General features: G+C 42.3%; 1 protein-coding gene across 1 annotated transcript in view; it reads left to right on the forward strand.

Moving 5' to 3' along the window:
• The window catches only part of slc25a28 (solute carrier family 25 member 28), a 61943-nt gene extending 39954 nt beyond the window's left edge, over positions 1-21989 (forward strand). Inside the window, exons 2-4 of the mRNA XM_085994264.1 lie at positions 4933-5161; positions 12077-12133; positions 20721-21989. Coding sequence (XP_085850390.1) covers positions 4933-5161; positions 12077-12133; positions 20721-21241 — 807 coding nt within the window. The 3' untranslated portion in view covers positions 21242-21989. The remainder of the gene's footprint in view (positions 1-4932; positions 5162-12076; positions 12134-20720) is intronic.
• The last annotated feature ends 309 nt before the right edge of the window (positions 21990-22298 follow it).

Below are 22298 nucleotides of genomic sequence, written 5' to 3' on the forward strand. Positions count from 1 at the left end.
CACTCTCTGGGTGAAGAAATTCCTCCTCATCTCAGTCCTAAATGGCTTACCCCTTATCCTTAGACTGTGACCCCTGCTTCCGGACTCCCCCGCCATCAGGAACATCCTTCCTGCATCTAGTCTGTCTAGTCCTGTTAGAATTTCATAAGTTTCAATGAGATCCCCTCTCATTCTTCTAAACTCCAGCGAGTATAAGTCCAATTGACCCAATCTCTCTTCATACGTCATTCCTGCCATCCCAGGTATCAGTCTGGTGAATCTTCGCTGCACTCCCTCCATGGAAAGAACATCCTTCCTCAGATAAGGCGACCAAAACTGCACACAATACTCAAGATGTGGTCTCACCAAGGCCCTGTACAACTGCAGCAAGACATCCTTGCTCCTGTACTCGAATCCTCTCGCTATGAAGGCCAACATACCATTTGCCTTCTTAACCGCCTGCTGCACCTGCATGCTTGCCTTCAGCGACTGGTGCACAAGGGCACCCAGGTCTCGTTGCACTTCCCCTTTTCCCAATCTATTGCTGTTCAGATAATCTGCCTTCCTGTTTTTGCCACCGAAGTGGATAACCTCGCATTTATCCACATTGGGCAGATGCATGGCAGATGCAGTATAATCACCCAACCTGTCCAAATCATACTGGAGTTTCTCTGTATCCACCTCACAGCACACACGCCCACCCAGCTTTGTGTCATCTGCAAACTTGGAGATATTACATCTAGTTCCCTCGTCTAGTTCATTAATATATAATGTGAATAACTGAGGTCCTAGCACTGATCCCTGCGGCACCCCACTAGTCACTGCCTGCCACTCGGAAAAAGACCTGTTTATTCCAACTCTGCTTCCTGTCTGCCAACCAGTTCTCTATCCAAGTCAGTACCTTACCCCCAATCCCATGTGCTTTAACTTTGCAAGCTAATCTCTTATGTGGCTGGTGTACAAAGAGAAGGGTGAGCTGAAGGACCTACGACTTGTCTGGTCCCAAGGTGGGTTTTGTCAGGTCTTGGGGATTTGAACCGTAGCTCACTCTTCTACTCACTGGAAAAGAGGCAGGGAATCCTCAAGTAACATTCGGCCATGACTCCACCTGTGGTGCCCGTAAAAGGGCACTTGTGGTGCTGCGCCTGTCTGGTGACACTGGGACAACTTTCCACTTGTATTGGTCTAATTAAAATAGGCCAAAGTACTTTACAGCCAATTAATTACTTTTGAAGTGTCGTCATTGTTACGCAGATAAATGAAGTAGCCAATTTGTACACCTGAAAATCCCACAAACAGCAGCGAGAGAAATGGCCAGTTCATTTGATTTGGTGGTGTTGGTTGAGTGATAACTGTTGACTAGGATACCAGGAGAATTCCCTCGCTCTACATGAAACCGTGCCAGGGTATTTTTACATTCACCTGAAATGGCAGACTTGGTTTAATGTCTCATCTGAAAGATGGGACCTCCCAACAGTACTGTACTGAAGTCAGCCCTGAATGACCACCTGACCGCCGCTAGCACTGAGCCAAGCTGACACTTGGAACTCCAAATGCGCAGCCACTTTAGAAAGTATTAGTGGGTGTAGCTAAGCCAGGTAAAACTGGGCGCTCTTGAATTCATTTTGCGCTGATCAAGCTGTCCCTTGTCTTTTGGTGTGACACTGTCTTCCAATGCCCCTTACAGCAACTAGAAGCTGAATCCATTAATTTGGTTTTTATTGTAAATCTTGAGATATCCACCTCTTGGCTTCCCAGACATTGGCAAAAGTTAGTTGATCCTGCCTTTTTTCTTTTTTTTTTGGTTTCAAAAGTGTGTAAACAAAAAGTGAAGACCGAAGCAGAAAACCTGACCAGCACGAGTAGCGGAAGGCTCCTGCTCCTCCCCAGTGATGTGGAAGATTGGAATCAAACGTTTTTTAAACAAAAATTGAATGTGCAAGCCACGCTTGCTTACAAATGTGTAGTTTTGGTAGTGTGGGGAAAGATTTTAAAGTACTTTTATGCTGGCAGAATTGGAATCCCAATTGTTTAACATTGCCTCTCTACACAAGAGGGCTGCTACCTCTAACCATAGAAAAGCAAAACTCTGAATTTAATGCAGTTGTTACAAGTAATTCTGTATTACAAAAGGCCTGTTTATGGAAGTTTTGTAGATCCTTATTGACCGACTCCTTTTGTAATCTAGCTTTCCCTCCCCCTTTTTTCTTTGTTGCCCCATCCCTTCTACTTTCGCCCCCCCCCCCCCAAAATAAACAAACCCTGTTGGGTTTTGGTCTAGGGAACCAAGGTGCCTTTTTTGTTGCTCTGTGTATGTGAATACAAAATACTGTAGAAGCAAACATCATTTTGTGAATTTATTCAATTCTAATCAATTTAAAATGGAGGCTGTTTTTTTTGTGGAATAATTGAAAATGGTGCACTTTTGAGCAGTAACTTAACGCGTAGAAATTGTACATACTCGCAGAGCTTCTACTTCTAAATAGTTACCTGATTCATAAATAGCAACAATCTGTTGCAGCATGAATAAATGTTCTGGAAACGTAGTATGAATAGCATGTGATCGGTCCTGTAAAATTAGAATATTGCTTCCACTTGTACTAAAGAAATCGGTTGAATAGTGAAAAGATGGGGTTGGCATTGGATGAAGCATGGCGTGCTCAAACAATTTATTATCCTGCGGTTGCTTACGTCCATTTTCTTTTTGTATAAAAGCTTTTGAAGGTTTGGTTCATGGCATCCTAGAAGAGCAATAAATTGTTTGGAGAACAGGGTGAGCATGGGGTGTGGGAGGATGCCGATTTGAATGTAAGATTTTAATTTCTGCTTTAATGCAGTACTATTTCTGAATCGCAGTCCCATCAAAGATAAGTTGGAATTGTATTTTATAACCTGATGTGGCGTGTATTTTTCTGGTGAGGGTGAGTGCAGGATATTATACTAAAGATGTATTTAAACCCATCATTTCAGTTTCATTTTATATGGGTAACTTGTGCAAATTAGTGTAGCACTAGAAGAGAAGAGGTTTCAGTTAAGATGGCCTAGTAAGCTAAGGCACTGCCTGGTGTCGCACAAAGCCATCCAGGCCTGGGGTTCAATTTCAGGTTTGTGACTGGTCAGTCATCTTGGAGAGAGTAACAGTCAGGGAATTACAATTGCTGTCTGTGCCCCAGGGTGAGGAAGGGGATAAATTAACCAAGGTTGTCACTTCTAATTGTTATCCAGTGACCTCTGCTTGAAGGGCAAGAGTTTGAACATTGAATGAGGATGGGATTGCCTCTCCTTTCTCTCTTACCCCTCCCTCTGGGCTGCATTGGTCTAAGGCTCTCCTTACTTGAATAGCTTGCCAACACTTGGCTGTCTAGGTTCACAAATGAAAAGTGGCCATTTACTTCAGGTAAGAGAACTAGTGTCTGGAAACAAATGTCACAAGTCCGTGCCCCTAGATAGATTAAGATTGTAGTTGGAGGATTAAGAAAGCTGATGCCTTTGAATTCAGTGTTGCAGCCGAGCGGTCTTCGCTCTTGTAGGTGACTGTTTAAGACGTTAAGTAATTATCGCTTGGCAGGCTTGATACATTTATTTAATAAGGGATCCTATGTTTTTACTTGCTCCAGTTGGAAAATACTGCATTTCCAATTTGATGAATATTCATATAGTATTATAAATATTCTGGTGATGGCTAAACTTTGCATAACTACCAGTCATGCCATGCTCGGATTTGCCTCTATCAACTAAGTGAACTGCATAGATTGAAACTGGATTTTACTCAAATGTGCTGGGCATATGTTCTGCATTGTAAACTGGATAATCTCAGGAAAGATACATTTTTGTAAAGGGTATAGGGCAGATAGCCTAACCCCAACATTTGAAATAATCTTGGTTAGAAAAGCTTGCTTAATGAAGTTACTGTACATAGGCATTTTTAAAATGTTGACCTGTTAAGACCACAAAACTGCATAATTAAAAAAAAAAAGTAATTCCGTAACTTTGCTGTTGAATTGAGTTGCTTTATTTTCCAGTGAGCAGGAAAGCAAAAAAACAATTACTTTCAAAACTTCTCTTTTTTAAAGCAGTGGGAAAACATAAATACAGGAAAAACTCTCTTAACCGGCACCTACCTAAATAACCGGAAATCTGTTAACCGGCAAAATTCAGGAGTAGGTTCAGGTAAGTTTTACTTCATATTAGTGGCAGTTCCTGGATCTGTGGCTGTGTAACTGGGGTTCATGCACTTGTTGCTAAGCAACAGGGATGCTTGGTCTGTGGCCGGAGTTCCTGCACATGTTGCTAAGCAACAGGGAAGCCTGGATTTGTTGCTGTGTTCGGAGCTCTTGTACCTTTTAACTATACCTCTCTGTAATCCGGACTTTTTGATAAACCGGCACCACGTCGGTGCCGGATAATAGAGTTCCCTGTAGCTAGACTAAGTTACTGTTGACGGAGTCTGAAACGTGCAGTATATGTTCCACGAGTGACTGAAATAGATGATCAGTAAATATACTGCTTTACTTTTTATGTTTATGCCAAATATGCAAATCATTTTTAATACTCAAATTTACCTTTTTAGTGGTGGTTATTAGGAGGGTGACAAAAGGAAAATCTGTGCGAAATTTAAAATAAAAGAAAATGATGCGAATGAGAGTAGGCTCCAAATGATGACTATAACTGAACCCAGAAGGCTGATGGACTTTTAAGAATGACCAAGTCACTTGCCTCAAAGATTATTGTGGGCTGTAGGTACAATACATTCTCTCAAGTCTGAATTGTGTTCAGATACTAGTTACATTGTTTGTGGTCTCCCACTTATTCAGCAGGATTAGTAATTGGACCTAATGCTCAATCATGTTTCTGCTCAAGTTCCATTTTTAAGAGGTGTGTTTGGTGTAATCCACAAATAGATGTTTGTTTTTGCACTCGCTTTAAATGGCTTTCTTGTTCTTTTGATTTCAGACGCGAATGCAGAGCCTGCAGCCAGATCCTGCTGCCCGGTACAGGAATGTAATGGATGCCCTGAAGAGGATTGTCCGCACCGAAGGGTTTTGGAGGCCAATGAGGGGATTAAATGTGACTGCCACTGGTGCCGGGCCGGCACATGCCCTCTACTTTGCGTGCTATGAAAAAATTAAAAAGACACTGAGTGATACCATCCATCCGGGTGGCAATAGTCACATAGCTAATGGTATTAATTACTTCTTCAGTGATTCTTATTTAGTTATGCACCCTTGTGCCCCTTCTTCCTGTTTGTTTCTTTCATGTAATCTCTCAATGCTCTGTACAGGTGCCTTGACCAGAATGTTCACATAATGCTGAAAACTACTGGTGCTGTCCTGGTTTTAAAATCATCTAATCTGCCTTCCTGTTGTAATGTAACTTAGTTTTGCACTTTGTGGTTCTGAAGAGAGAATACATGTTGAGACCTATTGGATTGGGTGAACCTAACCCAATAAAGCGCACTTGTTGATTGTGTGCTATTTAGTGGGATGTTAGTTTAACACATCGTATACCATATTTTCTGTTCGCCATGGGTCTAAACAGCTGATACTTCAAGCTATTAAATGTGAGTAACTAAGAAAACAGAGGTATAATTGTGGCCGTGACATACTGGAAGCATGTTGCATGACAGCAGCTCGAAGGAAACATCATTTGTATGGATATTTTCACTGGCTAAACGATGTGGCCCAAGGCGTAAAATCTCTTTTTTAGAAGTAAAAAACAAGAGTGCGTGAAGATGTGGAACTCGCTGCCACTTGTGGTTGAGGTGAATAGCATAGATACATTTGAAGGGGAAGCTAGGTAAGCACATGAGGGAGAAAGGAATAGAAAGATATGTTAATGATAGGGTGAGATGCAGTAGGGGGGGAGGAGGTTCGTGTGGAACATAAACACCGGCACGGACCTGTTAAGCCAAATGGTCAGTTTCTGTGCTGAAAATTCTTTAAGTTGGTTTCAGTGAAATTAACTGATAATTGTAGTTAAAAAATCTCAGTTCATATTAAGCATTTGTGGAAGTGTCACAGCCCTTTGCAATATAGTACAGCTTTAGACACTTGCAGAAATGTTGTGTTCTTTTGGTAAAATTAAGCTTTTCTTTATCATTGAAAATGTGTTAGCGCAGCAACATAAGCACACTTTGAATTTATAAACCGATTTTGCATTGCAGCTTCCTGAGTTTGTTGTGGCTTTAAGTGTACTGTACTTTAAACAGAAAAGTTTAATAGCAAATTACACCAAAAATCCACCTTTAGAATAGAAGCTGAAAAGGTGAATGCTCCTTTCATTCTAATCTGTAGATGGTACAGATTTGACTCATGTCATTAAAGATAAGTTAAGATGGTTAGTTCGAGGATGTGATCTCTTGTACTGCTATTTTACATCCCTCTGCCCCATCTGTGTCTTAACGTAACAACTGTTATTTCACTAAAATCTGGTTAGCTGTGATTTGGGCTTTCATTATCTCAGTTTATGCTGACTTATTTAAATGGTGCCATTATTTTCTTGTGTTTACTTCTGAACCTTTTTAAAAAAATGTTGAATACAAATATTACTTCCAGACCTTCAATTTAATCTTTGCATCCTTTTGTAGTGCTGGATCCCAATCTACTTGACCCCTTACACTTCTCCCTCTCTCACTGTTCCTTCTGCTGTTGTGCTTTATTCACTGCCCTTCCCATTTCCTGGGTGTCCAGACATGCTTTCTGTGGGACGGAACCGGTTATGAATGTCCTTTTTCCACATGTCGTGCTCCATCTAGTGGTGCATCCTTACTAATGATTGCCCTGTTTTATTTTAAATGTCTTTTGGAAATTGAGGCTTTAGTACTGTGGCTGCCACTTAACATGTTGCTATTTGAGTTCCTGTTTTTACACCGTTCATTCAGCTGAGCTGTGTTCCCCTGATATCTGTTTTCCCTGGTGAATCAAGTGTGATCTTGCCCCAAGTAACTTGTACACTCATACATGTATTTTTTCTTCTCTTTTCCCCCCCCCCCACCCCAGTACTGTATAGCAGTTTCAATTTTAACTGCGAGAGGGAGGGGGTGGTCTGTACGAAAATGGTGACTTAGGTAAAGCATATTGACCACGTCATTCAAAGGATGACATTTCCCTCTGGTGGTTCTCATTGCTTTCCTCTGTGCAATCTGGTTGACTTTATTTTCTAAAACTTTCCACTTAATGTCATGATGGTTCTTTTCAGTCCCGCACTGGCTGTGCCTAAATGTCGTTCAGTGGTTGAATTGTTTGCTAACACTGATGAATCTGCAGTAACTAGCAAATTTTAAAGTGGGAGGAGCAAATAAGTCTTGCATCGTTTGAAGTTTTACTGTTTAGAATGGTCCAGTTTTGCATAAATACATGGTTAGTGTTTTGCTTAAGAGCTGGTAAGTATGGTCTTGGCATTTCTTGTCTAGCTGCTCCTCCTCCTTCCCTTTGTCCCTTGTGCTTATTTTATTTTACAGGTTATGTAATATTTGGTAAGTAAACCATTGGTACTTTTTCCCTTTCTAGTCTGTGATTTTAAAATTGTTGACCAATAAATTTAACTGAAGTCTTCCCTAGGAAGTGCTAATTTGGAAGGGCTGAACATGCACCAGTTCAACTTTGGACATCTGATCATGTCTTGCTGCCTTTTGATCTACTGGAAGAAATTACTAATTTGATGCATTGACGTTTTAACATTTAAGAAAAAAACTGGACCAGTAAGATCTTTCAGTTCAGCGCATCCCATGGCTCCTGTGGCTGCTGAAGTACTGGCAAATTTTAGAGTTTTTTTGCGATGCACTTGTTAGCTGGGAACAGCCGATGGCTGCTGGAATTTGCTGCACTTGCAAACCATTAACTGTTGGAGACGGAATCCTCTTGGTGCGAATCTGACTAGGAAGAACAAAGATTCTAATGTTGAACAGCGCAGCGATGCACTACAATGCATAGTCATCCAGCTTTGCTGTATGTCAAGAGTTATTGCAACATTTATTTTGAATACTGTGTTGCAAATCCGAACAAAAATCTCATGTTCATAGAGTCATAGAGTAATACAGCACGGATAGAGGCCCTTCGGCCCATCGTGTCCGCGCCGGCCATCAAGCCCTGTCTAATCTAATCCCATATTCCAGCATTTGGCCCGTAGCCTTGTATGCTATGGCATTTCAAGTGCACATCCAAATGCTTCTTAACTGTTGTGAGGGTTTCTGCCTCCACAACCCTTTCAGGCAGTGAGTTCCAGACTCCAACCACCCTCTGGGTGAAAAAGTTCTTTCTCAAATCCCCTCTAAACCTCCCGCCCTTTACCTTGAATCTATGCCCCCTAGTTATCGACCCCTCTACTAAGGGAAAAAGCTCCTCAGCATCCATCCTATCTATGCCCCTCATAATTTTGTACACCTCAATCATGTCCCCCCTCAGCCTCCTCAGCTCCAAGGAAAACAAACCCAACCTGCCCAGTCTCTCTTCATAGCTGAAGCGCTCCAGCCCTGGTAACATCCTGGTGAACCTCCTCTGCACCCTCTCTAACGCGATCACATCCTTCCTGTAGTGTGGCGACCAGAACTGCACACAATATTCCAGCTGTGGCCTAACCAGTGTTTTATACAGCTCCATCATAACCTCCTTGCTCTTATATTCAATGCCTCGGCTAATGAAGGCAAGTATCCCATATGCCTTTTTTACCACCTTATCCACCTGTTCCGCCGCCTTCAGGGATCTGTGTACTTGCACACCCAGATCCCTCTGACCCTCCGTCTTGCCTAGGGTCTTTCCATTCATTGTGTATTCCTTTGCCTTGTTAGTCCCCCCAAAGTGCATCACCTCGCACTTTTCCGGGTTAAATTCCATTTGCCACTGTTCCGCCCATCTGACCAACCCATCTATATCGTCCTGCAGACTGAGGCTACCCTCCTCGCTATTTACCACCCTACCAATTTTTGTATCATCCGCGAACTTACTGATCATACCCTTTACATTCATATCCAAGTCATTAATGTAGACCACAAACAGCAAGGGACCCAGCACCGATCCCTGTGGTACCCCACTGGCCACAGGCTTCCAGTCACAAAAACAACCTTCGACCATCACCCTCTGCCTTCTGCCACTAAGCCAGTTTTGTATCCAATGTGCCAAGGCACCCTGGATTCCATGGGCTCTTACCTTCTTGACCAGTCTCCTGTGCGGGACTTTATCGAAGGCCTTACTGAAATCCATGTATACCACATCCACTGCGTTACCCTCATCCACACACCTAGTCACCCCCTCAAAAAATTCAATCAAATTAGTCAGACATGATCTTCCCTTGACAAAGCCATGTTGACTATCCCTGATTAATCCTTGCCTCTCCAAGTGGAGACACATTTTGTCCCTCAGGATTTTTTCCAATAATTTTCCTACCACTGATGTTAGGCTCACTGGCCTGTAGTTCCCCGGTTTTTCCCTACTACCCTTCTTGAATAATGGTACTACATTAGCGGTTCTCCAGTCCTCTGGCACATCCCCTGTGGCCAGAGAGGTCCTGAATATATGTGTTAGAGCCCCCGCAATCTCCTCCTTTGCCTCACACAGCAGCCTGGGATACATTTCATCCGGGCCTGGGGATTTATCCATTTTTAGGCCAGCTAAAACCGCCAATACCTCCCCCCGCTCGATGTTAATATGTTCGAGCATATCACAGTCCCCCCGCCCTATTTCTATGTCTACATCGTCCTTCTCCATAGTGAAAACAGACGCAAAAAATTCATTCAGAACCCCTCCTACATCTTCCGGCTCCACACACAGATTGCCACTTTTGTCCCTAATGGGCCCTATTTTTTCCCTAGTTATCCTCTTACCCTTAATATACTTATAAAACATCTTCGGATTTTCCTTTATTTTGCTTGCCAGTGTTATTTCATGGCCCCTCCTTGATCTCCTAATTTCTTTTTTAAGTATCCCCCTGCACTTTTTGTACTCCTCTAGGGCTTCCTCCGTCTTTAGCCTTTTGTATCTACCAAAAGCCCTCCTTTTTTTCCTAATCCATTCCCGTATATCCCCTGACATCCAAGGTTCCCTGTGGTTTTTGGAACCACCCTTGACCTTTACGGGAACATGTTGCCATTGTATGTTCTCAATCTCCCTTCTGAAAGCCTCCCATTGCTCCGATGCGGATTTTCCTACAAGTAGCTGATCCCAGTCCATTTTGGCCAGATCCTGCCTTATCCTATTAAAATCGGCCTTCCCCCAATTTAGAACCTTTATTTCCGGCCCATCCCTGTCCTTTTCCATGGCCACCTTAAATCTTACCATATTATGGTCACTATCACCAAAGTGCTCACCTACTAGCACTTTTTCCACTTGGCCGGCCACATTCCCGAGAATTAGGTCCAGTACCGCCCCCTCTCTTGTAGGACTTTCTACATGCTGGCTCAAAAAGCTCTCCTGGATGCACTTTAAGAATTCTACACCCTCTGAGCCTTTCACACTCTGACTATCCCAGTTAATATTGGGGAAGTTGAAATCCCCCATTATTATTACCCTATTATTTGCACATTTCTCTGAGATTTGCCTACATATCTGTTCCTCTATCTCCCCCTGACTGTTTGGAGGCCTATAGTACACTCCCAGCAAAGTGCTTGTCCCCTTTTTGTTTTTAAGCTCCACCCATATGGCCTCATTAGAGGACCCTGCTAATATATCATCCCTCCTTACTGCAGTAATTGACTCCTTAATTAATATTGCGACACCCCCTCCTCTTATACCTCCCCCTCTGTCTCGCCTGAAGATTCTGTACCCCGGAATATTGAGCTGCCAGTCTTGCCCTTCCCTCAACCATGTCTCCGTGATAGCAACAATATCATACTCCCATGTGTTTATCAACACCTTCAGTTCATCCACCTTATTTGCAAGACTCCTTGCATTAAAATAGATGCCATCCAGCCTTGCCCTTATATATTTGCCCTGTCTACCAAGCTGACTTGTTTTTTTCTCTATAATTGGCAGCACATCCCCCCCTATTTCAGCTCCCCTCTGTATCCCATCCCCCTGCCAAGTGTTATGTGTAGTGGGTGTATGAGTGGTTTTTCTCTCCCCTCCTCAATTCCTGACTCTCTGCTGTGATACAGTTCCATGGGAGCTGAGTGTCCTCTGGTAATATCGCGTGGCCATTCTTCATTTGTAAGCCAAGCCTGGTCCTGTTCTCACTTGATGCACACGTCCAACAGGGTGCTGCTCAGTGATCAAGAGCCAGAATTATTTTCTATTCCTGCCTCTCTCTCTCTCTCTCTCTCCACCCATCTCTTCCCCCCCCCCCCCCCCAACCCCACACACACACCCTAGTGGTGCAGAGGTCATTTGCAGCCTCTGCCAGCACTTGGCTGGAAACAGCCAACCACATAGCCTGATGATCAAACCTGGCACCTTCCTCACTTGGGTTCAGGCCACCTAGTCCTTGTATTCAACAAATCCAACTGGTCCGTGGGGAGCCACAGTTCCTGTTACTCTGCTTGGCAGGATGAATGTCTTTTCCCCTCTTCTCTCAGCAGGGTACTCTACAGAAATTAGGTGCAGTATCTCAGGAGGAGAAAGAAATTGGCATCATCTTGCCTGAATTGCTCCTCTTGGTTGATCAGAGTGGCATTGACAATAGCGAGTGTGGAAGTCCACTCCCAACAAGCTGTTGGAAGGCAAGAAAAAAGTTTAATGTGAGTTGAATACTAAAGATGATGAATGAGCTTCCTGGGCTGTTTTGTAGATATAGTGATCACTATGAAATAAATTTTAACCAAATGTGTTTTTTTTTTCTTGGTTTCTATTTTCCTGTACCAAGATGGAAGTATGGGTGAGACAACTGCTCACAAATGCATTTGTAAACGGCCCTTTTGTGCGGATGGTTACCAAAAAGGAAATGGTTGGATTTAACAATGCACCCAATCTATGATCAAAATAGAGACATTTCTTCAGGCTATCTGCGTTGAAGTGTGATTGCTCTGCCCTGGGGATCCTTCCACTCGGTGGATTTTGGTGCTGTAATGTGGTTATTTTGAACTCTGACTTTGAGGATGCAGTTTTCCCCCAGTAGCATTGGTAGCTGTGGGTAATTCCACCCGTGCTCATGTGTGGAGTTTCTTTTGCAGGCGCAGCAGGCTGTGTGGCGACTTTGTTTCATGATGCGGCCATGAACCCTGCTGAAGGTAATGTAAACAAGGTTAAAAATCTAACTCCGAGTTGACCATTTTCTTACAATTGTTTTTGACTTGAAATGTGTTGCAGGTACATTGGTGATTGTAAAACCATTTTGTATTACTATATATTTAAAAATGTATAAATACAGATCTGGAATGAATTGGCTGAGAGATTGCAGTGCATTGCTTCTGGCCAGTATTCTTTCGGAGAGCCAAGTGTGGGACCAGAGATGTCAGATAAACTTGTGCTGGCCTAGACGAGACCTTTTCTGAATCAGAAATGGCATTACAGAGGCTATTTCTTCCACCATGCCTGTGCTATTTCTTCCACCATGCCTGTGCTATTTCTATACTGGAGCTTATCTACTTTTATCCCGTTTTCCTGCTTTTTCCTCCGTCATTGTCTGCTGTGCCTCAGTGGGAAGCACTCTTGCCGCTGAGTCAGAAGATTGTGGGTTCAAGTCCAATCCCCGAGACTTGAGCACAAAATCTAGGCTGACACTCCAGTGCAGTGCTGAGGTAGTGCTGCACTGTCGGCGGTGCCGTCTTTTGGACGAGACGCGTGCCCCCTCAGATGGATGTAAAAAATTCCATGGCACTATTCGAAGAAGAGCAGGGGAGTTCTCCCCGGTGTCCTGGCCAATGTTTATCCCTCAACTAACATAATTAAAACAGACTAAGTGGGCACTATCACATTGCTCTTTGTCGGAGCTTGCTGTGTACGTTTCCTACAATACAACAGTGACTACACTTCAAAAAGTTCTTCATTGGCTGTAAAGCGCTTTGGGATGTCCTGAAAGGCGCTATATAAATGCAAGGCTTGCCTTTTTTTCCCCTTCAATCACTTATCTAATTCCGTCCTAAATAATACTTTTGAACAAAATGAGGCTACTTTAAGCTTTTATCATTATCCACTGAAGACATTGTGTGACGTTGTCCTCAATGGAATACATTTTATAGAATACTATGACCCAAAGGGGCACTGGTTAATAATGGCCTCTTCCTCCAATGTGTGAGAGCTGACTTAATTGATGCAGTTTAAACTAAAGATAGCCCGCATTAATAATCTAATAATTCAGCTGTTTTATATTCTGGCCCAGTAGCCCCATTCAAATCTGTACCTCTGTCGTTGTACTCGCTGTTTAAAGCAGATGTATTTAAAGTGGAGAAAAATAAAATGCATTCTATCCAGGATTTGTAACTGATTTTAAGATTCTAGATTGTGAGGTCCCTTTTTAATTGTAAGGGTTTTGGGGAAAAAAAAATTAATGGGTGTCTGGTACATTGGTCTTCCTCAGGTCTTAGGAGCAAGAAAGGGGAATTCCATTTTTCTGACTTGCCACATAATCTAAAATAATGATTATCTGCTCCTTTCCCCCCATCATTTTACACTTTGAAAACTGCTTGGAGGTTGGTTTCAGGGGATCTTGGGACTTCTGAAGATTGAAGTTCCTGTGATAGCTTGTAATGCAAAAACTTTACACCCCCCCGGCTGCCAAACTATTAAAACCGATCCTGTGCAGTTACACACAGTATAATGTAAAATTAACATGGAAATTCAACACTTCTAATAGTGATATTAGTTAAGGTTCTGTTTAGTCAATGTCCTCAGTTCTGCCCATCCCACCAATCTCCTCCCACTCCCCCTCTGCACATAAAAGATTGTGGGTAACTTATCCCTGGACTTCCACCAATACTGCTCAGACCTGGCTTGTGTGAAATGTATTGCTGTGTCCTAGGAGTGCATATTTATTTGTTCTCTCTCTCTCTCTCTCTCTTTCCCCCCCCCTCCCCCAATCCTCAGGTGGGGGCACATAGTCTACACTTTCAAGCATCACACACTCTGGTTAGCATCTCAACAGATGAACCCCGCCTTTGATCATTCTTTATTGTTCCAGTGCTCTTCTGCTGTGAATTCTTTGTGTCACTTTAGGAATTTTTAAACCTCCTTGATCAAATTATATAGACATTCTAGTTTTTGCATTACAAACTATAGAAACATATTCTTGAGTACTGCTTGAGTACATATTCTTGAGTATGAAGGATTTGGGATACCCCAGAACAAAAATAACTTAGCTTATTGAATTGTTGCTCCATTCTTAGTGTAGAATAGAAAAAAGTGAATGTTTGAATTTTCACTGAATTATTTATAATGTCCCCTGGTGTTCTGCAAGCAATATTAACATTGTAGAAGTAGCTGTGCATCACATGTAACTAAAGTTTTCTTTTCAGCAATTAGCTTTTGCATATTTAAGCATAGTCTAAGTACAAGTATTGTAGAATTGAATGTGTGCTTGATAATGCTAATTGGCTATTTTGGGTAGTGTTTCTTGGGGCTATCTGCATTCTGCACTATGCAGATCTGGATATGTGAAGCCTGTGCTTTTATGGGGAAGGTCTCTTCCCCTTTCTGAAAGAGATTGTGTTCTCCACCCCCCCCCACCCCCCTGCCATGAATTACTAGATGTTCAGAGATAAATTTTAATGTGGAACATGGATAATATTTGCTGCAGCAGGAAGGTACTTTTCAGATCCTCTAACATCTGCGCCACATAGTATTGAGCTTTTTTTTTTTAAAACCTTGCGTGTTGGCAGCTCTGATTTTTCTGCCAAGGAATGAGCCTTACTGGATAACATTTCTGCTTGTGTCCTACTTGTACATTCTCTGTTCCCAGAAATTTAAAGCCGGCTTTGTGCAGCACAGTGTAATCACATTTGCGCTCATTCAGAAATGGAGTTAATGTGGGTGCCTCTGCCAATTTAGGGAGTGGATGTAAAGGCTTAAGAACAAGTTGACGGTCATCCTCTGAACTGGAAAGCCATGCCAAGTGCATGGGAATTAAATTGGTAATTTTCTGCGGGTGAGGCGGATGATGCAAGTGCATTGCCAAGTTGTGCTTGCTTTGCAATTTGTTTTAAATGTTAATCTGACTCGACCAAATTGACACATGGTTCAAGTTTCTGACCTCGTGCCGGATCAGTCTCGGGATTTGATTTTTTTATGACTGCAGTGGGTCTGACTGGCCTCTGATGCACCGCTTCTCTGCAGTTCAGTGCTCCATCTAGAGGCCTAGGCAAGAACTGCTAAATTTGCCCAACGTGGGCAGGTGCATTCCAACAGCCAGCACTTTCGACTCGATTGTAGTGATTTTAGCACAAGCAGCTTGGTCCTTACTGGATTGCAGTCTCGAGTTTTAATTTTTTTTTAAATTGCAAGTGCTCTCTCTAAAGTTAAATGAATATATTTGTTGCCTGGAATGAAAAAGTTGAGAAAGGTAAAAGTTCAAGGAAATGACCAGGTGCTACCCAAATGACAGTGAGATTGGTGTCGAATGACGAGTAGCAGAAGGTTACAGAAAGCTTGCTAAAAAGGGAAAACAGTGAGTTTTTAAATAGCTTAATTAGTGTCACCTTGTGAAGGGAATGTGCAGCTGTGGAAGGCAAGGTCATGGGTGTGAAGGCACTCGAACCTCTTTGGTTTGTAGGTGGGGAAGGCAGGTTCTTGGGATCTTGCAGGTGCACTGGGTACTGATGGGTCACCCGAGGTCTGCGTGGGCTATTCTTGTTGTCAGTCGATGCTTACATTCATCACTTGTTTCCTGAAAATAACAGCTTTTTCTCCACAAAGATTTGCCAGCAGCATTCTGCTCCGTCTGTAAACAAACCGCATTGCAGCTGCTATATTTCAAATGGTGAATGCCATTCTCCTCGGCTGCATGCGTTGATTTTAGTTTCTCTCTGCTGTTTCTTAATCCTTTGGGGGTTTTTCTCTCTCCCACTATCACCCCTGCGCCCCCCCCCCCCAATCCATCAATTTTTTACTTTCCCGAAGGTGCTGACTAAATGTTGGGGAATTGTGGCCTTCCAGTATCTTGTCCAAGTGGCCATCCTTTATGTATGAGCCTAGATAATGCGTGCTGGTGGGCTATTCGACTGTGGAAGGCAACACAATTGTGTCCTATGCCAGTGTCCACCCATGCGCTTACCAGCAGAAGTAAATAAATAATGATTTGGAGCAGGAACGTGTCTAATTCTTCCTCCTACCCTTTCTTCCTCTTTGCTGTTTCACCACCCCCTCCCACAACTTTCTACTTTATTCTGAGGCAGTGTAAGCAAATATGAAATATTCTGATGCAGTGTAAGCAAATATGAAATATTCTGATGCAGTGTAAGCAAATATGAGAATTTATTCCTTTGGGTTGCATCAAGTTTCCCTCGGTTCCTGACTTCATTGAGTATAGGTATACCCCAGAAATGTCTGCATTTCTAATTCTTACACCAAATTTTTTGACCCTCCCATCTGTTAATGTATTACTGGATTACATTATATTTGATTCTCAAATTAACACACAGTTGAAATTCCTGTTGCATGAAGCATTCAGTGTTTATTGTAACACTGTGCTCCACTGACTAGATTCAGAATGCTTTCTGCCTTGACATTTGAACCTTTTTTTCTCCCCCCTTCTCTTGAAAGTTGTGTCTCATGCTGGGTTGTGTTTCGCAAGCACTATAGATTTCTGGTACTTCACTCAAGGCACTTAATGATGTCCAAGCCTGGACAGTGAATGTGGCCAGGTTATTCATGGGGTCTCCACAGCAGGCATAATCCAGTTCTCACCCAATGGAACAGACGCGCGCGCACTTGCACTTTCCAGCAATGTTACAGAATAATGATCTGGAGTGGCAATCTTGGCTTCACCAAACTCCCTCGAACCCAGACCAGTTGTTTCGGCTACTCCATTATTTTAAATAAAAACGTGCAGTTGCTGAAGCAGAATGCCAGATCTTGGCGTTGAGCAGCATTGCTGTTGTCAGAGGACCTGTGACACCCTTGGATATTATGGTTTAAGGTTTGCTTTGTAAAGACAGGTGTTGGGATCTTTGCATAATATGTCTAGCTTGTGAGCAAAATGTTTCTTCTCAAAATTTTGCAGGACACTTAAAATAATAGTTTGCTTTCTCTTAATCTGACGGGCCTAAGCTGATTGATCGTATTGGTTTGAATGGGAATGCCAAAACATTTGTAGCATGTATGTTCATCTATCTCTGTTGCAATAACTTGCTCCCATTTGAGAATCAAGTGTGTAGGTACAACTTTTAGATTGCTTTCAAAACCTAGTGTATAAAAAGTTCTTCGCTTAAAACTTTTTTGTTTTGTTGCCATTACACACTGCGGTGGCATGTTTTCTGAAATCTCATCCAAAATGTTTAGGCACAAAACAGCAAGTCCTTTAAAACCATAAAGTGGTGGTCTCTGCATTTATTGTGCTAACCATAAAGAGCTCGTGTGTTGAGCAGGGTAAAGGTTAGTGGTTTACCCAGTGAGGGATTTGAGGTAAATCATTAACACCTCAAACATTACATATTTCAAGTTTCGGAACTGATGAGTTTCTTTTTTTAGAAAAGCTTTTTAAGGAAACTTGGCTCTAACCTGAATATCTTTTCATACTCCACTTCCCCATAGATTCCTAAATTACATTTTTAAAATAACATTTGAGAAGTACTTACTAAATGTGTTCTTTCCACAAAAGAACTTCTGTTTTCATTCCACAGTTTAAAAAAAAAAAGATGTTTAACATGAGAATAATTGCAATTGACTTTGGAGCATGTGCTGAATAATGTTTTGTAGACAGAAGGGTGGCTGTCAATCAGCAATGCGTTGTGACACAGCCAGGAGGGTGATAGACAGGCATACTTCTGTTTGCAGAAGCCATTTTAACGCTACCCAAATAATTTAACAGAAAAATGCATCTTTTTAAGTATTTTGAAATGTTTATAACTTGGCGGCCTTGGGAGTGCTACAGCTTTTAACACAACTGTTTCCAGCTAGAACGTTATATTTAAAAAAAAATCTCAGACTGAAATCTCCTAATTGCTTGGTGGAGAAATGTATTAGCTCGGTCTCTTTGGCTCATTACCAATCAAGAGACTTGCCAGCTTTGATGCTAGTCTGTGTGGAGTTAGCTCGATTTTAAATAAGGGCACTACAAGTGACCTCAATGGACCAGTTTGGTGAATTGCAGGAAGAGAAAAATCTGTCTGCTTGCTATCCAGTGACTCCTGCTGGAAGGTGTACGTTCCCAAATGCTGGGCGAATCCAAGGATTGGGCTTGGCTGGGGTGCCCCAAGGTGAAATAGCCGGCTGAAAATGTCTAGGTTCACACATGGATGGTTACTTGGAAGGAGTGCCTGTAGGCTACTGACACCTGTGGAACCGTACCACAACATGGCCAGCATTCTGTTGTGACACAAAGCAATGTTGTAATCCGTTACACATTGTGCGCTCAAATTTTATTTGTTTTTGATTGCTATGTTGTCTCTGCATTTTATATAATAAAATAATTAATTGGGTAATAGATTTCTGTATTGGCTGCTGAATAAGTTGTTAACTGGACTAATTTAGAGCAGTGTAGCTACAGGTGAACAACTGCCTTTTAAATTCTGCCTTTCCTCCTATACGGGTTGGGGCTAAAATGTCCTCTTGAAACCCCCCAAAATTTCTTATATTAAGGGTCTAAGTTTATTTGGATTTTTGCAGAGATTTGAGATCTGTGCTGAGCATTACTATCTTTCTCCAGCCTCTCTCTCTCCTCCCTTCCCCCCCCCCCCCCTTTTGTGTTTAATAGTTGGGGCAAATTAATATCTTCTGCTGCATCGCAGCTAACTTTCTGTTTAGGACTCTCTTTCTTAGAGCTACTATATCTAGATGAGATCAGCTGCTCGGTATGTAGAGAAGGGGGTCGGGCGGTGGGTGACGAGATGTCGGCTCTGGCAGAGATCTTTCTTTATTTGGCCAGTTACTGGCACATCATAACTACTACTGGGCCACATAGTCTCTGGTTTTGATGGATCAATTACAGAAATATTTAAGAGCATCGTTTTGATTTCTTGGTTTGTGCTTTTCTCCCTTTTTAAATCCATATGGCTACTCTCTCTCTTGGGCCTCTTGTCTAAAATGGGCCAGGGTATTTGCATCTTTGCTGCACTGTCTACTTATCAGCTAGTTCCTTATAGTTTTTTAAAAATTGTTTCGTATGACGGGAAAGCTTATAATGGGATGTCTAGTTCGGCACTCCATTCGATGGCCTCCTGAGATGCCGAGTGGAGAAATGAGGTGCCTCCCGCGACAGATCTTATTGGGCAGGTTGATGCGATGTGTTCCACGGTCTAGGACTCATGGCCACAGTCTCACTCCAGGTCATCACTCACCTTCCACTGGTGGAGCCGGTGGCGGCATCGTCCGTGCCCTGGGCAGATTGGGTTGAGCGCCGTCCACTGTCTCCGAGGGAGGTCGAAGCCAGGGACCTCTGCTGCTGGCTCAGTGATGAGGTGTTGGTTCTTTATGTTGCAGGCGTCCCACGATTCCATCCATTTATCAACCCCGATGTCCGACACATTCAGTAGTGAGTGTACATGATCAGTCTCTTGCCAGTGGCTGGATTTTTTTAGTAGCTAAAGGCTTATTTACTGGCTCAATTTGACCTTGTTTTTCACCTATTTTAAAACTAATGAGGAAAATGGTCTTGTTTGTAGGCCACCAGCAGCAGGATTGGCCAATTTTCCCCTCCGTTTGGGACTATAGTGTTTTTATTTCAAGAAGACTCGTACTGGAAGTTTTATCTGTCAGCATTTTATGAATTAGAAAGTTTCTTGCAGTCAATTTTTTTTCCTGAAGCCTAGGTGAAGGTTCAAAGTGCAGTACATCAGGTATGGCAATGGCAAAAATTAACTAAGTATAGTAGTGGGTAGATGACAAGCTTAGGATGTCACAACCTATTGATGATAGGAGCTAGGGAAGATTGAGGTAGATTGGACTTTCTGTTTTGATTTCAAGGTGTACAGGATAGAGTAGTTGCACCTTAGGAGGAAAAAAGAGGGGTGCAACGTCTGTCATAGTGTCAATAAGTGAAACCGTTTAAGGGCAGTGAAAGTTTTAACTGCTGATTGTGATCAACCTTTCAGTTGCTGCCCAGCTGATGGTGAAAAATTATGCATACACCTGTGACCTATGGCTGTCGAGTACTGTGTATTTGTTTTAATGCAATTTGGTATCGGAATCCAAACAGCAATTATGCTAGATCAATTAATTTTAAACTTGATATTGATCTATTTTTGTTAACCAAAGGTATTAAGGGATATGGGGCAAAGGTGGAGTTAGATCACAGATCAGCCATGATCTCATTGGCTAAATGGTCTACTCATGTGCCTAATTTTTAAGAGTTTTTTAATGTAGCAGTTGTACACTGAATCTCCTTTGGCATATATATATTGTGGATTGCAGAGTAACAATGTATAGTTTCTGTTAAAAGTAATACATTTTTTATCTGAAATAAGAGAAACCTCTGCACTTGGAAATAAAAGATGAGTTTTTATGTGCTGGCTGGTGGGTAGGGAAAAGAATTGCTGAGTAAGTGTTTTACTAACTTGTTTTCCATTCTCTCCCTTTGTTTTAATGGTTTGCTTTTGTTGCTCTAACCCATCTCTCTTTGACATGGCCTGCACTCATGTGACCTGGGACACCATGGAAACCCTGTCTCCACTCACCTTTTCTTCGAACTGGAACCTTTTGTATTTAACCCATCGTCGAACTGCATAGTGGTGAAGCAAAGGATGCAGATGTACAACTCGCCCTACAAACGAGTCTTGGACTGTATGAGGACAGTGTGGAAAAATGAAGGGGCTGGTGCATTCTATCGGAGCTACACCACCCAACTGACTATGAACATCCCTTTCCAAGCTGTTCATTTCATGACTTATGAGTTCTTGCAGGAGAAGTTGAATCCGCACAGACAATACAACCCCTCCTCGCACGTTCTCTCTGGCGCTATGGCAGGGGCTGTCTCAGCAGCGGTAACAACACCACTGGACGTTTGCAAAACACTACTAAACACGCAGGAGTCCCTGGCTCTAAACTCCCTCAACATCAGCGGACATCTTTCTGGCATGGCAAATGCCTTCAGGACGGTTTACCGGCTGGGTGGTATCCCAGCGTATTTTAAGGGGGCTCAGGCCAGAGTTATCTATCAGATGCCATCTACAGCTATTGCCTGGTCTGTATATGAGTTCTTCAAGTACTTCATTAGCAAACATCACCGTGAAAGAAGGTCAACTTACTGAAGTTTAATAAGCCAGCACTGATGCCATAAAATCCTATTTGGACTGCAATACTACTATCTTCCCATTGTTGCACCCTTTTTAATAAGAGAATCTGGCAGTAGATCTGATCCAAGCTGCACTCTTCAATTGACTAAAATTATCACCATGTCTCCTGACTATAATGTCAAACCAAAGTTTGTGTATTTGCTGTAACATCTAAAAAGACAGGTAGACTTGGCCGTTGTCGACAAGTAAAACGCACAGGTATTTGCTGCTGGCACAAACGTTGATGCGTTGGGCACATTTGAAGGCCTAGCCATTGTTTTAAGATTTTTCCTTTTGGATACTTTTTTTCATCTCTATTCTCTCCTCCAGTTTGCTGGGCTGGTTTAAAAGATGTTTTTTAAAAAAGCACATACAAGTTTACATGTTTAGCAAAGTGTCAACTGTTGCGCCAATGTATGTATGTGTACTGTATCATCAGAGTGGTCCAGAGTACTTCAGCCATTGCCAAGGTAGGCATCAAACTGCTTCGCACAGAAGGCAAATACTGTTTGTTTTTTAAACTGTATTTCACTGCACTCTTTGTACTGCATCAAGCTTTTTCATGCCTACATTTGCATCAGCAATGTACCTAAATAAGAACTGAAATGTAGCCCTTTATATTCACTGGACTATTATTCTGGAGTTATTTTACCCAGCAAAATTCCTTGCTGATGTAGAGAAAAGGGTTTTCATAAGGAAGATGATTAAACAAAAAGACAAGAAATGGTGTGGTGTTGTCATTTCTCACTAGTTTTGAAGTGTTTGTTTATTTTTCTGTGAACTTGGATACTGTGATCTACCATGGCATTGCCACATTTCTTTGATTTCTGCAAGGTGCTTTATACATGTTCAGCCACGATATGCAGTAAAGGTTTAGGAATACATTGCTGATTGGCGGCAGCATCATATCACTTTTAACATTGGAGTTCCTTGCCTTGATCCTACATAACAGATTAAATTGTTCAACTGTGGACTTGATTTACTAACATGCAGTGTGACTTAATGGTGCAGGACCAGTGCCAAGATTGGCATT

This window comes from Somniosus microcephalus, chromosome 8, assembly GCF_052327205.1.
Source record: "Somniosus microcephalus isolate GS21.2 chromosome 8, FLI_Smic_1.0, whole genome shotgun sequence".
NCBI classification, from domain to species: Eukaryota; Metazoa; Chordata; class Chondrichthyes; order Squaliformes; family Somniosidae; genus Somniosus; species Somniosus microcephalus.